Consider the following 16,330-nt stretch of genomic DNA (forward strand, 5'->3'; position numbering starts at 1 on the left):
AGACCATAGGTCTGCCACATTTTATCACGTATGATCTGAAGCCTGTAAATTTAATCATGTTCACATTGGCTTGACCACTGAGTGTTTGGTTCTGCTTTTGCATGGAATACCAACAGGAATTCTGAAGCCTGTAGTTTTTGAGATACCATATTTGTATCTGTATTACATCATTTTATGAGTCTGATATCACTTTAACTGTCATAACTTCATCCTATAGAATCCTCAGATTTATAGTTTAGCAAGATGCTTAGAATTCTCTGCTACAGACTCTAGTGGTCTTTTTGAACTACAGCTCCCAAGATCCCCTGAGAAGCGTGACTGAGGATAACATTATCAGATGGTTTCACTCTTTATTATATGACATAATGAAATCAGTTTCTTGGAAATAACTCAGAGCAGAAGGGGGATGGTGGCAGCAGATATGCCAGTTTCCCCACTATAAATATTCATTCCTGCCAAGTATAAGACTGGAACAAGTTCCAGAATCCCTAGCAAGAACATGATGCTACTTACATCCTCTTCCATATGGAGAAAACTTTCTGACCCTATGAATCAATGAGAAATTAAAAAGTATTGCTTTATTTGCCTGTAAAGATTGAACTAAAAATGGTGCCCCAGGACCTTTCTGATAAAAATATTTATATTTTATCTTTATTTTAATAAAGATAAAATTGATTATATTATCTCAATAATAATAGTATTCTTTTTTTGTGGTCTTTGTGGCACACATAAATGAGTCTTGTGACTGTGCATAGCCAAGATCAGAACATTAAAGAGTTGAGCAGCCTTTAATGAGATCCTCACCATCATACCTCCAACACATTCGCTCAGGAATACTCTTTCCTGAGTTATTTTTCATCTACCACATTAGCAGCAATGCTTGAAATGTTGTCCCATCAAAACAACTTTCTCAAGCATCTTGTTAGGTTTAATTTCCTCCTCCTCCTCCCAATTTTCATCTTGTACTTCTCAATTTCATGATCATCTTTGATGTTTCACTCTTTCCCTTTGTTGTCTTTTTTATGTATTGCCTCTAAGTCCCTCTTTAAGAACTGTATCTCTTATGGATACAAAGTATCCCAGTCTGATGCATTTGTTCGACCTCACAAAAGGGCACAGACTCTGCTCCTGTGCTGTGTATAAGGGTATTACAAGGCAGGACCTTTGTTCTAGAAGAGGAAAAAACTCTTCTAGAATATGTCCTCATAGCCCCCAAAACCCACAAAAAACTATGAATGCCAGCTGTGAAAGCCTTTGACTTCACATAGGTCTGGAGGCTCTGAAGGATCTGTTTACAGAAAAGTTCTCTCTGGATTGCAGATGAGTTAGCAAAGAATCAGCCTCTTCATACTGTTATCCTTCTTTACTTGTAAATGCATAGTTACCAAAAGAATTCTAGTAATCCTTCCATACAGTGTTGGCACCAACTACCTACATTGCCAAGACTCACACACTGATGAGCCAATCAATGTGATCCCTTTCAGCCTTTCCACTACATTTTAAGTCTTTACCAACAGTATGGCCCCTGAAAACCAGTCATCTTTCCATGCCAATCACTCCATGACTTCCAGCATGGTTTTTATCAGTGGTGCTTGGATTAGGATGTTCAGGCTTTAGCAGATGCTTCATTTGGAAGAGTGGTTTTGTCCGCTGTTTTAGCATTATACTTCCCTTCTCTTGTAAATTAGTGTAATCCACCCTTCTCCATTCTTCTTATATCTTTCCCTTCTTGTACTTCATGCACTGGACATCTGAATTGGGAGGGGGAAGTAGTTTAGGCATAGAGAAGCATGTACATTGGAGATGTGGTAACAGGGTGCAAGGACTTTTGTCAAAAGCTACTCAGCTATGGAATGTTCCAGTTGTGACTGTGTGTGGACACAAGACCTATTTGTGTGAGGTCACACCATGTTTACAGGCAGCCAGCTTCTTATTTCACTTTACAATAAGAACAGTGAAGTACCAATTGTACAAATGAAGTGTTTAGCAGATAAAAATGAGTAAAAATAAATTTGAGGGAATAACTGAACAAGATTCTTCTATATTTTAGAATATAAAGTTGTATCAACTGAAAATGGGAGCTCTGGTGAAAAAGACATGTCCATTATAACTACAAATCAAACCCATTCTACTGTGGAAAACTTGAAACCAAACACAAGGTAAGGCAGTAAGAAAATCCAGGAATCTCACAGTTTCCCTGAATAAGGCTGGAAATCCTCCTTTAGTTTGTTCTAACATGCAAGAAGAATTTCAAATGTTTCTTTCTGGGGCAGGGGTGAAAAATGAGAGGCTTTGCCTGATCTGGTGCAGCCCCACAGCTAGCCCTTAAAAGAGCTTTTGTGATCCAGCTTCCTAGCCCTTAAAAGGGCCTCTTGGTTTTGCTGCCACCTTTATCTATTGTTGCCACCTCATTACTTTCCTCCCTGCAGCTTCCCCTTCCCCTTCCTCCATTCTTCTTTGGTTTTCTCATGCCACTCTCCTCTAATGCCACTTCTTCCTTTGCCCCTCACCTCCATTACTGCTTTTTCCCTCTCTTTAGCATTCTTTCTGGCAAGGCAATCATAACCTGAATGTCAGGAGAACTCCAGGTAGGTAGACCCATTTCTTTTCCCTGGGCATCTTGGAGTAAAGCCTATATCATCAATATCTGGTCCGGGGAAGGTCCCACCTCTCTCAGGTGCTAAACTGAGGGAGAAAAATGGCCCTGTTTATCAGACCAAACTGCACCAAGGCCAGAAAATGCATTTCTTCAGGTAAGTCTGGGGACCTGGTTTCTCCCTGGTGGATGAGATTTTGAGAGATTTCACATCTTTTTTTGATAATTGTTCACATGTAGGTACCTCAGTCTTTCAGCAGCTGCAAGATTTGCAGATTTTCTTTCTACTTTTCCTCAGTAGCCTTGAAAGAGCAGCTCTTTAAACAGGGAGAAGGACTTCATTCTATATGTATATACTTGAAAGCTACCAGATCAAATTCCTTGAAAAACTGGAAATGACTTAATATTTTGTATGGAAACTTTCACTTTATGCTTACTCTAGGCTCCTGCATCTAATACTCCATATGACATAAGTGTGGGTATGTTCTAAAACTTTAAAATAAAACCTATATTAAGTGCAATGAGAGGAGATTTAATTTGAGGGGGTGCTCTCTTGCTCCTATTTCCTGCTGCCGTGTCTCTTCCTTTTACTATCACTATTAATAAACACAACTGCTGCTGTAAGACAGACCCAACTCTTGTGCCTCTTGAAGGAGAGCACATATCAAATGCTTAAGAGATGCTTTATCAGTATGCTCTATGTTATAATTATTTAGAACCAAGTTGCAGGTGGTAACAGTAACCAAGAAAATGTACATGTATTAGCAAGAGCTAATACAGTTATACCCCTTGCATACATTAAAGGGTATCTTTTGCTGCAATCCAAATATTGCCTGTGTAGATGCATTTTTTCATGTCAAGAAATTGGTTTATATAGGACACAAATCTTCATTTATTATGAGTGTATCATATCATTGTAAAACATCTCTAAAAATGTGTCCTGTGAGGATAATTGGGACTGTTATAAATCAATGGCATGTCCACAAGAAAAAAATATGAAGGGTAACCCAGAGGAAGGATATTATGGGAAATCCTATGATATAGATCTTATTATCATATTTTAATTTAAGTGAACTGGAAGACTAACAACAGAGATATTTGTATTGGCCATTACATTTTTAACACAGAGTCAGTCTTTAAACTTGCTGATGTTTTTCCCCTTCGATTTTGTGGGACAGTTAGATCACTGGAAAACTCCACGTACTTGTTAAAGATGCAGACCTGATGCAGGTGTTCCATTCTCTCATTTCCACACATGCCTGATAATCAGTACTTTTCATTGGTTAAATTAATTTTTGTTCCTTAAATGATGAGTGTTTTGGCTTTTGAACCTGGAGAGCTGTCAAAAATAATGTTTGCAGTATTTCAAAGTAAGGAAAAATAACATCTTCAGACTTATGAAAATGCAAGCAACTAGGAAAACACAAAACATTCTACCCATAATTTGGTTCATTCACCATTCGTCCAATTATTAAATGTTGGACTGAATAAAAATTGGCTGGTTAATCAATCAAAACAACATTACATATTATGGATCTTCTTACTCAAATGACTTGATCTTTTAATAGTTGCTTTCATCTGAAGAGAATGAAGCAATTTACCAACAATAATAAAATAGTCACTAATGGTTAAAGTATGGAAAACCAAATTATAATAACAGTTGGACCATCAGTACATTTGACACATCCTCTAACAAACGATAGGCTAGTTGCATATTTTGGTTGCAGTCCACCATGACCTTAGGCATGCTTGAGTCTGTGTTAGAATGGGCCCTTTGCAATTAAGCCCATTCTGAATTAAGAATCCCCCTCTCCTTTGCCTCTGACCATTCAGAACAGTGAAGGTGAAAACTACATAAATGGTCTAAGAAAGTGGATCCCGTGATACAAGCTGGGTTCCAAGTGTGATATGTTGGGTTTTTTAAAATATTAATCTTAAGACTGCATTCCTGTACCTACTTATCTCATAGAAAGTAACTATGCACTCAACATGGCTTTCTTCCATTTTTGGCCATTTGACTGGTTTTCTATTTCACATAGGAACCATGTCAAAATACTATTACAGAAAATGTTTTGAAATATGAAAAAATGTTGTTTTCTCTACAGATAATTTCAGTTGCATTATAACACGAAAAATATGAGTACGTTCAACTAAACGTGAGCACTTTAAAGTCATTTGAATGTCAGTGACCACACCCCCTTCACTGGCTATTTAAAATAAACATGACTCATAGGTGCCAAACATTAGCTAGAATATCCCATCTTGATCTTCAGAATTCCTCCATCCAGGAATCCATACTATAGCATAAATTGATATAGGGCAGATAAAATATAAATATTTCCAATTTAAATGAATAAGATTCTTTGGTTAGTGTTTTAAGATAATGATGCGCTGTCATCCTTGTAGTGGACTTGACATCATAATGTTGTTGCTGTGTGCCTTCAAGTTGTTTCTGACTCATGGCAACCCTAAAGTGAACCCATCACAGGGTTTTCTTGGCAAGATTTGCTCAGGGGGGGCATATGCTTAACAGAATATGACTTGTCCAAGATCACCTAGTAAGTTTCCATTGCCAAGTAAAGATTCAAACCTTGATCTCCAGAATCATAGCCCAACACTAAAGCCACTATGTCATGCTGGGTCTCTGACAACATCATGTGGTAAAAAATTTACAACTAACAGAACATTCAGTAATTAAATAATTCTTGAAGAAATGATGAAAGATCTTGATACATATAGCTCTTCTTAAGTTTTTAAACTAGCCATTCAGTTAAAAACTGAATATTAAGAATCAGCTAAAATTCCTTCTTATTTATTTTATGCACTTGCATTTCTCTACTGTTGCATGATTTGGAAAATAGTATAGTTCCTTCTGCTTGCCAAAATTCCATATGAAATAGTAATTTCCTATGGAAAAAGTTCTTATTTGCAGTATAAATAACATTCACTTAATCTGTGCAAGTGCATTTATTATCTTGTGTGTGGTGGACTGAAATGTACATATAGTTGATCCTTGGCTTATGTCAGTTAGTTGAAAGCAAAGGTAGCTGAAAAGAAGTACAAAACTGTTTAATATATATTCTTTAATGGATCTGTTGTTTGTAAAGCAGTTCATTGCTGGGGGCTGATTGCAAGCGCATCAAAGATATGCAGGATTTATTTCCAGGGCTGGGGAGTAAGAAGTAAAGGAGTAAGAGGTTTTTACAGGAGTAGAAGCAGGAACAAGAAATAACAAAATATATTTGTTACTCCTTATTCCTGTTATTATATTGTACATGCAAACACAAAAAAATATATTATATTGCACTGGGGAAGGTACTGGGAGGCACAGATAGACACTTACACAAACACACACATGCCAGCCTTGCAAAGCAACCGGGACTTTCCCCCAGGGCTGGGTAGTACAAGTAGGAGTAAGGAGTAAAGGAGTAAGAGGCTTTTACAGGAGTTGGTGTAGGAGTAACATTAAGAAAAAATATCTTACTCTGCAGTAGGACAAGCAGTAACCCCAAAATCACCACTTACTCCCCAGCCCTGCTTACTTCAGTGCCCTAATAGTTGCACAGAACTAATGAAGCAGGAAATGGTTTCTGAACTTTCTACATGCCTCTGCAGATAGCACAATTACACTGGCTCTGGTGTACTGGACTTCTTGGAGGGTTTTTTCTTATCATTTATATATTTTTCCTTTTTTAAAATCATCAACCATTTGACATGGTTTTTAAATGTCTGTTTCTTTCTCCTCCTTTCCATTTCCCTCCTTCATCCTATTTACTTCATTTACTACGAATGGAGTTCAAAGTGTAAAAGTAGTTTGAACTCATTTAACGGAGCAGGGAAGAGAGGAGAGGGGCCAAATCTTGTCCTTCCCAGAAGGCTCAGGCCAAAAACAAATTTCAGCAGCCTCTCCTAGCTTGTGGGTTCCTCCTTATTAATAACTTATGACATCTTGGCCACACTCTGATGTTGCTTGGCCACACATGTCTAGGTTTTCATTAGTGGAATGTTTGAGGATATGCTGAAAACACATTTTATTGACTTAAAATCTTACATGGGTAAAGATAGCCAGATGATAGTCATCCATGATCTGGCGCCTTCCCAATTGAATTCCTGCAATGCATTGCCTTTGAAAACAACTCAGAAATGTTGTTGAGTTCATATACAAAACTGTTGGAAGAAAGTGGTTGTTAAGATCATCTGATGCCAGTACTTGTCAGTTGCACTGATTTTTAATTGGCTTCTGCAGTAAATTACACATCTTAGCAATTTCAGAATTATTAGTTTGAATTTTCAAGCCTGAAACAGCTTGGGACCAGAATATCTAAGGAAGTGTTTCTCCCCATCTGTATTTGTATCTAGTCTATTAAAGTCATCTCTAGATGCCCACCTCTGAGGCACTTCCCTGATAAAGTGGCTACAAGAGAGTGGGGGGGCCTTTTCTGTTATGGTGCTTCATTTTTAGGCCTCCTGAAAGAGATGTGCTTGGTACCTACATTTAGATTTTTTATTGTTCTTATATATTGTCATCTACTTTTTTATTTTATTGCATTTTATTAAATTGTATTTTTTTTTACTTTTAGGGGTTTTGGTTTTTTTTTGTAGCCTGCCCAAATGATGCAATTGGCACTCCATATTCACAGAGTCTGCATCCACAGATTCAACCATCCATGGATTGAATATATTCAAAAAAAAAAATCTAAAAAGCAAACCTTAATTTTGCCATTTTATATAAGTGACACAATTTTACTACACCATTGTATATAATAGAACTTGAGGAACTTGAATTTTAGTATCCACATTGGATCCTGGAACCAAACCCCAGGAGATGTCAAGGGCCCACTGTATAACATAATATAATAAAATAAATACATATTTATAATGTACATAATATACATTTATCATACACATAATATGATAAAATAAATACACAGCGAGTTTCTGTATTATGTATGTGTGGCAAAATAAAACATGCATATTGCTTTTATGTGATGGTGTATTTTCAGAAATTATGCCATGCATGCAGAGAGCATTTAGACAGCACCTCCCATTAAGTTCTCAAAATGCATTAGCTATACTGTATTTTTAAGAAACCTGCAACAGTCCTCAAAAGTAGACCATTATTATTTCTTGACAAGAGGTGGAGCTGATTAGAATCAGAATCAGTAATAATTATTTATTTTCTTCCTAGTTACGCATTTCAAGTGATACCTAGCAATCCCCTTGGTGAAGGTCCAAGTAGTGAAGCAATACCATTTAAAACTGAATCAGGTAAGAGTGTCAATAATTGTATCAATTAACTACAAGTCTCTTTACCTATTTGCTATTTGTAACACTTTTTATGTTGAAGAAAACAGCAAAGAAAATACTATAGAGTTTGTGAATCAAGGGACTATAGCATCTGTACAAATACAACATAATAATTTAAAAACCTATTTATAAGGAACGTCTCATAATGTAGAACCTTTCTCTTTGAGAGGCAAGCTTAAAAGACATAGTAATAGGCACATATTGTCACTTTGGATATGAGATGGAATTGACCTGTGGTGTGAATTTCCTTGATAATTTTGTTGTTGTTCTTGTTAAAGGAGATTTTTTGTGGTTGGGAGAATGTTATTGTGGAAATGAAAACTGGAGAGGGCACCTATATCTTTAATGGCTGTATAAAATAAGGAATTTCAGCAGGTGTTGCTTGGCATGCTACCAGATAACAACCTACACAACCTCTACATGAGTGTTAAAAGTAAAGGAGCTTTCTCCACTTTCTACTCTAGCAACCCTATGTTTGTATATGCCTTTACTGACAACTCATGGTGAGTCCATGAACGCCATAGGGCTTTCTTAGGCAAGGAATCTTCAGGTGGTTTTGCCAGTTCCTTCATCTGAAATACAGCATTTGGTATTTGTTGGTGGTCTCTCATCTAAATACTAATCAAAGCTAACCCTACTTAGCTTTCAAGATGATACAGAATCTTGTACCTTCTCATTCATTAATGAAATATTGAAATTATAACAGCCATATTCATTGCTAGGCCATCGTACTGCACATTTTGTAAGGGTGTGTGGCAACTGCCCACCCTTGCAAAAAGTGCACAAAGCCAGCATAACAGACATGATGCTGTTGTAAAACACTAACAGGATTCCAGGAAGAATATTTCAATTATTTGGCACCAGGATCCAGTTGGTGCGTATCAAGAGGGCTAATGAAACATAGCAGAATGCACAAGACCAAAGTCTAGCCACTCCTGGATGCAAAGCATCTCTTCTCTACACAATTAAAAACTATAACTTCCTTGGCTAATTTTAAGGCCAAATTGAAGACACTCTTGTTTAGGGAGGCATTTCAAATTACTAGTTGTTAATCTACTGCTTACTTTGTCTTTATTGTATATGAGTTAGTATTATTTTAGAGATATTTTAATTATGTAATGTTGCTGTTTTAGATTGTACACCACTTGGCAGGTTTTTATTCTTTTTTTAATTCTTATTTTATTTGACCCTATGTAAAGCTGTGCAAACTTTACAGCACTCTATAAATAAATGTGAATAATAATAATAATAATAATAATAATAAAGCATTAGTTAAATAAAATACAGTATTTGGTGTTAAGTATACTTAGTTAAGTATATTTAAGTAAGTACCCTCCCTTAGTCCAACACTTCCCACATCTGATGGAAACGTCATTTAACCATGATCTGATCACTGGCAGAATAGACCAACGTCTCCCCAAGCAGCCAATGCCGGGCAAAGTAGGTTGGGGATAGGGAATTACAATCATGGCAATAAGTGTCACAGTCATGACCAAGTAGCACTCATGAATACAGAATACCTAGATTTATTCATCCATAGCTGTCCCGTATTCATAATTGCTACTTAATATACTTCGTTAACCAAGTATACTTAAGTATTCTTAACCATACATAAATATGTAGATGACAGAGAACAGTGGCCAATATTTTTAACAGCACTGCCCTGCAACAGTTGAAACTGGTCTGTGAGTAGCTTATTTGTTCAGTGTCATTTCACAACTGTTCTATCATGAATTCAGACAAAAGTTGTAATGGTACAGATTATAATTTATGTCAGCAATAGAGGGTGAGGTAAAACTTTTCTGGCATCTTTTTGAATATGCTGCTATTTTGCAGTCTGACCCTGTGCTTATTTTCTTTTTCCCAAAGCGGACCCAAGAGTCACCGAGCCAATTTCACGTAAGTCCTTTATAACATGTAGCATAGTCTATTGAGAGCATTTTTCTGAGGTGATATAATGTACTGCTGTATGACAGAGTGGGTTTGGAAGAGAAAGGCATTTTCACATGATTTCACTTTTTCATCCTATACCATTTACACAAGTTTCTCTGCCAGTCTAAATGTTTACCTGAGAACTGCCCAATGAACATGATGTGGCACTCCCATGGCTCAGAACCAAGAGGCAGAAATAAGCCAGGCACAGCTCGTATTTTTTCAGCCTGTCATTAAATTAAAAGACAGGCTTGTGAAATGAATAGGCTATTTCTCACTTAATAAGTGATTTAGCAGAGCACACACAATGTTCTGCCACTGTACTATAGAAAATATGCCATCAGCTTCTGCTTGAGCTCTCCAAATCTTAAACTGCACTGAAATAAAACTGCCATCAGTGTCTGCTGGACGAATTTATATTCCTTATAAGGTCCCAACAAGCAGGAAAAGATTCAAAGTAATCAAGACAAGATAGGTTTCTTCATTTTAGAGAATTATATAGAAAACTGGATAAAAATATTTTCCATTATCACACTATCTTCATTACATACAATTCTGAGTGAAACATTTTCTTCAGAATTTAATTCTTAAAATCGTTTTCATCCTTCCTTTTGGTCCTCCGAGGCCCTTGAAAGGTTACATCATCAATTAAAAGCATGCTATAAACAACAATAAAATGGAGAAAGAGCTAAAAGACAGATTCCCAACACCCAGAAGGGTCCCCTGAGCCCTATATCACATTTTCAGGGAACTGGAAAGACTGCCTTCAGGGGAGGGAGATTTGGTCTTGCATGCCAGTTAACCCGTCTGATTTTGGGTCCAGTTTACTGAGTTGGATTATGAGCTGGACCGAGACTGTTTTATTGTGAGACGTTTATAAATGTAATGTAATTATGTTGCTCTTTCTCTTTCATTTGATTTCGGTATTTATATCACACAAATATTTTTGCATGTTAGTCAATGGCTTATTTGTTGTTGTGTTTCAGTGGGAAAAGATGCAATTTGGACTGAAATCAGATTTAATTCTGATACGTATTCTGAATGCAAGGGGAAGCAATATGTCAAGAGGACATGGTACAAGAAGTTTGTTGGTGTACAACTATGCAATTCTCTCCGATACAAAATTTACCTCAGTGATTCACTTACAGGTATGAAGTTGAAGGCAAGTGCAATGGACTGTCAACAAATATGTATGCATATAGGGTGGCTAGTTATATGAGCTGTTGGCAAAGGGCATCATGGATGTAAAATGACATGGATCAATCCTGATAATCTTAAAGTATCTTCTGAAAATAGCAGGTACAGTGGGGTCTCCGCATACGCGGACTTTTTATAAGCGGCTTTGAGCGTACGCGCTCAAGCTGCTGGGCGCGCGCGGGGCGCAAGGGGCAGCGCGTCCCATTCAGTTGAATGGGCGCGCACGCCTGTTGCGCCCCACGCACGAGCCCCATTGTTTACAATGGGGCTTGAGCATAGGCGGAAATCACCATACGCGGCGGGATCCGGAACGGATCCCCGCGTATGGCGAGGTTCCACTGTATAAGATAGCATTTCTTCACATTGGATAATGAAATGAGTGTCAAACATGGGAGTGACTCATTTGCATGTGATCAAAAAACTATCAGCCAGCACAGAGCCAACTACATCAGTATGTTGTTTTAATGGTAGTCTGTGACTTGCAGCATGATGGACTAGAGTAGGCCCTCTTTTTTCACACAGGATGCCACTGGAACTGTCATATGCGCATAAGTCACAGCACAGGAATGCATTCTTTTAGGAAATTATTGGGAAATTCTGTGTGTTCTTAATATAGTGTTGTATGTGACATCATAAACATATGGCAGACAAATGCTATTTGGGCAGAATTCAGACATAGCCATGTTAATCTGGAATATCAGAATGCAAAGGGTTCTTGTAGCACTTTTGATACTAATTGAATGAAAGATGTAGCATAAGCTTTCATAGATCTCATCATCTGAGGAAGCAAACCAAGTTTAAGAAAGGTTATGCTACAACATCTTTCACTCATTTATTTAATCCCAAAGATGCTACAAGATCTCTTTGCAAATGCTATTTGGATAACTGACATGATCCAAGCCTTTGACAAGGCCCTGCTGACTACATTATTTATGTTGTTCTTATTGAAAACAAATGTACAAGAATTAGTCATTCAGCCTGGTTTATTTTAGTGTCTCTACCAATGTAAACATGGCAGCACTGATCCTATAAAGCAACAGCCCCTACTGAGCTCATTTAGCAAACCTTTAATGTAAGCATCTCAGCAAACAGCCATTACAAAAAGAAAAATAGAGAATGGGTTCGATATCAAGTCTTGCTTTCAGTAGTTGTAAAAAGGAGCCTGAAATATCAATCTGAAAAGGTAAGCACTAAAAGCCATTTTTTACCCTAAAGAACACAAAGAAAGTAAAGGCTCCCACAATTCATTGTTTGGGGTGAACAACATTTATCTCAACACATTTTACAGATATACTGCAAAAGCACACCTGATCACTTGTAGGAATCTACCAAAATATTTCAAGAATATCATTAATGTTTCTCTAACCTTTTTATGGTGTTTAAATTTTATTAACTATTAAATATGCTCTTAATATTTTCAGGTAAATTTTATAATATAGGAGACCAGAGAGGACATGGAGAAGATCATTGTCAGTTTGTGGACTCCTATTTAGATGGAAGAACTGGGCAACAGATTCCATCAGATCAACTACCTACCAAAGAAGGTATGTTCTTAAGGGTTTATGTGTGCCAAGTTCACACAGACAGGCAAATACTGGGTACAGTGAAGTCAGCCTTAACAAGAACCCCATCTAATTCAAAAAGCAAACTGTTTCTAAGAAAATATTACGTTAGCAAATACTTTGCCTTCAAAATATAACAAAGTATATTTGTTATACTTTGTAAGTAATACATATTCACAATCCCTACATATACTCTAATTTAGGGACTATGTGGGGACCGTGAGAACACCCCACCCCACTTACCAGCAAGCAGCCTTTGGGATCACAGAGGTCAACTCCCCTTTCACTCAAGAAGTGGCTGCCTGACATTCCCACCTCACATGAGCGACATCCAGCGCAAGGCAGATTTGAGGAGTCCTTTTTCTGCCTGTCGTGCCAGAGATCACTCAGTGGAGGGTCTGGAAATGTCAGGCAGCTGGTTCTCAGTCTGCAGGGGAATGGACCCTCATCGATCCCAATAGTTGCTTATCGGTAAGTGTGGTCTTGCCACAATCCTCTATGTAGTACCATTGGTGCATTTCTACATACCACATAATGGTTATACAAGTTTCTGCCAAGTGTCCACAGTAAACTGAAACATATACGAGACTGTAGTAAACCCTGGAAGAACTTATAGGCTAATAGCCAAAAGGCTGAACAGTGCCACTTCTGGGAACTTTTAGCCAAAGAGGACTGGAACCACTGTAAGACAGTGGCCCCAATATCAGGCACATGAACCAGAAAGATACCATGATCAGTAGTACTATCAAAGCTCCAGCAGAGATTCACTTCCCTCACCAAAGTTATTTCTGGCTCATCACCAGGCTTAACACAGATTGGAATGGATCCAGGTAATGTTTCCTCCAGGAAAACCTAGAATTGTACTGCCACCACTTATATCTGAAATTTTCCTTTAAAAAACTAAGTTTATTATTTATTTGTTCCAGTTGATATCCAGTCTTTCCTATAATCAGCTCCAAGTTGTTCTTGACACTCTCCCCCTTCCAACTTTATTTTCACAACTGTGTGTGGAAAGCCAGCCTGTGAGAGGCTGACAAGTGCAAAGTCAGTGAATTTCATGAGTTCAAGCCCAGTAGGACACTGGATTTTGCAGTTTGCCTCCTATTATATTTTACAATTATATTTGATAGGGCTTTTCTTTATACATATCCGAATACAAAGATAAAGTGAGAAATGACCTTCACTCTTGGACAAATGCAGATTTGCTGCTGAGTATACTTGCCAGATCCAAATTCATGTTCCTTAATATGAGTTTGAAATAAATGTACAGACTGATGTTTGTTCAAAATTTACATTTTCAAGCATCCACGTTGGAGCATGGGAGGAGGATATTGCCCCCAAAATAGTAGACTCTGCTAAAGGTTGGGCTTTTCCATTTTGTTTCACCAGGTTTTTTTAGAGCTGTTCGGCAGGAACCTGTCCACTTTGGAAAAATAGGAGCTGGGACACATGCTAATTACGTTCATTGGTACGAGTGTGGTACAACAATACCAGGAAAATGGTAGGGAAAAACAATGATGAACTGAACAGTGAAAGATTGGATACAGCTATGACTGTCACAGAGAAACTCAGAAATGGAACTGTGTCATTCAGCATACTTGTTACACTAACGACAATAAGTGTTTTAAATGTTCAATATTATTGGCTGATTTAAAGTTGTCCAGATTTACAGATCCTTTGTAGGAAGAGTTAGAAGATGTCATAGAAGGATGTCTTGGGAAGCTGGCTCCCTATTAGTCTTTTATGGTACCATCTACATATTTTAAAAGATGTAGTTTATTATTTATCAGTGTTGCAACATTCTGAGGCACCTTTATTGAAAAGTTGGTAAGGAACAAGTATGTATTCTGAGCTTTACTGAAGCATACTGCCCAAATTCATGTTCTTGTTCATTTTCAAACACGTTAAATTATTCAGTCAGGTTAGCCGTTGAATAATGTTCTGCTAATTCATATGTACATTTTTGAAAATAATCAGCTGTTCAGCTGGTGATGCTATATGTACATTTGCACTCAGATAGTCTGCATTGAGGAAAACATTGCAAAACAACCATTCTACCATGGAGATGTGTGGTAAAATGCTCATGACTAGCATTAACTGACCACACACGACGGAACTTTATTATGGAGAAACAATCATGTGCCATTAAAGGCAGTTCCTCATTACAAGAGTCCTGCATGACTGGAGTTCACTGAAAGGCCTCGTACAGTAAATGGAAGCTATCCATCTTTGTAGATTTTTCTCTAAAGAAAATTCTTTTTTGCTCTGCTGCAAAGATAAAAGGCAACCATTTGCAACTAAGACCTGTGACAGCAGCAAACAAGATAGAATATTACATGTGCAACCTTAAAACAAGCCTGTAATCAGTAAGATCAATACCTGGCAAAAATGGTGTTCTGACATGGATAACCATGTGTAAAGTACATATGAATTATGCCTCTTATGAAAGGCAAGTTTCAACTACAACCTTTTTCTTTAAAATACACCTGTCTAGAGACTGATTCACTTTTTTTCCAAGAAAAATGTTCGTCAAAGTACCAGCATGTCCACACGATTGGCACACTGTATCTAAGAAGCAGCCAACAGACTGTCACATCGATAAACCAGATTTACATCTACCTTTGGCATACTAGTATGATCATGCAGTTTTATCTGAGTCAAGTGTATATTAATGCAGTTGTTAGTGAAATAATGCGTAGAATGATTTACTTCCAAAGCAAAGACACCTATATGTTAATTGTACCATCTTCTTTATATAAAATTAAAGAATAATGTGATCTGCTCTGTAGAATGGCAAAATTCTTTCCCCTCTACACCAAGTGCTATATTTGTATTGCTTAAACAAGTAAACATTATATATAAAGAGATGTAGGTTTTAAGGATGTTTATTCAATGTAAGAAAATATAAAGAAGGAATACAAGGAATATTTGGGTTTGTTGATTGTAAAAAAAAAACTTCTAAGTACATTGCAGGTACACTGTACTCTTAATAAAGTATTTTTAATCATAATTAGTATTTGATCCATTTCTCTGCAGCAGACACACAACTGGTTATACAATTTGGGAATTACTAGCTACCCAAGTTCGGGGGGGGGGGATTTCCAATGATGTCTTGAGATATGTTTACATGACCTCTGACCAGATTCAGATAACTATTTTGAATTTAAAATATGAGGGTTAGGACAGTCCCGTTTGACTATTCCAGAGTAACTATTTGTTGGAAAGATCAGATTGTATCAAGACCTTGACTCAATTCTAAATGAGCCAAAATATGGAATGTCTTCTTCTCACATAGTGTAGTTGAGGCTCAATAACCTCATGAGATCACCCACAGGTTGGGCTTACGCCCATGGGATGCACCAATTGTGTACTTCAGTCCCCCTACTCCCATATAGGACATGCACATACGGCTATAAACATTTATTCATTCACATCTGTCCCAAAACAATCCAGCTGCAGCAGATAAACTGGTTACACAAGGAAATCTCTTGTAAATGTACTAATGGTATTTACTGGATACCAAGCTTACTGATGGAACCACATTCCCTCACATATTGCATTAGGACCAATGACTGTCATGCTAAAATATCACCCCAGGTGACAGGCTTCATTGCAATTAGTCTTTTCTAGGACCAGTGTTGTACATCATGTGCTACACAGACTATACAATAGTTCAGCTACTACAGAGGGAAAGGCAGAATCCTGTACAGAAAACATCTAGCCATGCAACAGTCCT

At 37.4% G+C, this 16,330-nt stretch overlaps 1 protein-coding gene across 1 annotated transcript in view; it reads left to right on the forward strand.

The window, feature by feature from the left end:
- ABI3BP (ABI family member 3 binding protein) overlaps positions 1 to 15,561 on the forward strand; it is a 167,025-nt gene extending 151,464 nt beyond the window's left edge. Inside the window, exons 44-49 of the mRNA XM_089512385.1 lie at positions 2,051 to 2,159; positions 7,785 to 7,864; positions 9,773 to 9,802; positions 10,822 to 10,983; positions 12,454 to 12,576; positions 13,984 to 15,561. Of these exons, the coding sequence (XP_089368511.1) occupies positions 2,051 to 2,159; positions 7,785 to 7,864; positions 9,773 to 9,802; positions 10,822 to 10,983; positions 12,454 to 12,576; positions 13,984 to 14,099 (620 nt within the window). The 3' untranslated portion in view covers positions 14,100 to 15,561. The remainder of the gene's footprint in view (positions 1 to 2,050; positions 2,160 to 7,784; positions 7,865 to 9,772; positions 9,803 to 10,821; positions 10,984 to 12,453; positions 12,577 to 13,983) is intronic.
- Positions 15,562 to 16,330: the final 769 nt, after the last annotated feature.

The sequence above is a fragment of the Sceloporus occidentalis genome, unplaced genomic scaffold (genome assembly GCF_023333645.1).
Source record: "Sceloporus occidentalis isolate IW3139 unplaced genomic scaffold, rSceOcc1.0.p SCAF_2, whole genome shotgun sequence".
NCBI classification, from domain to species: Eukaryota; Metazoa; Chordata; class Lepidosauria; order Squamata; family Phrynosomatidae; genus Sceloporus; species Sceloporus occidentalis.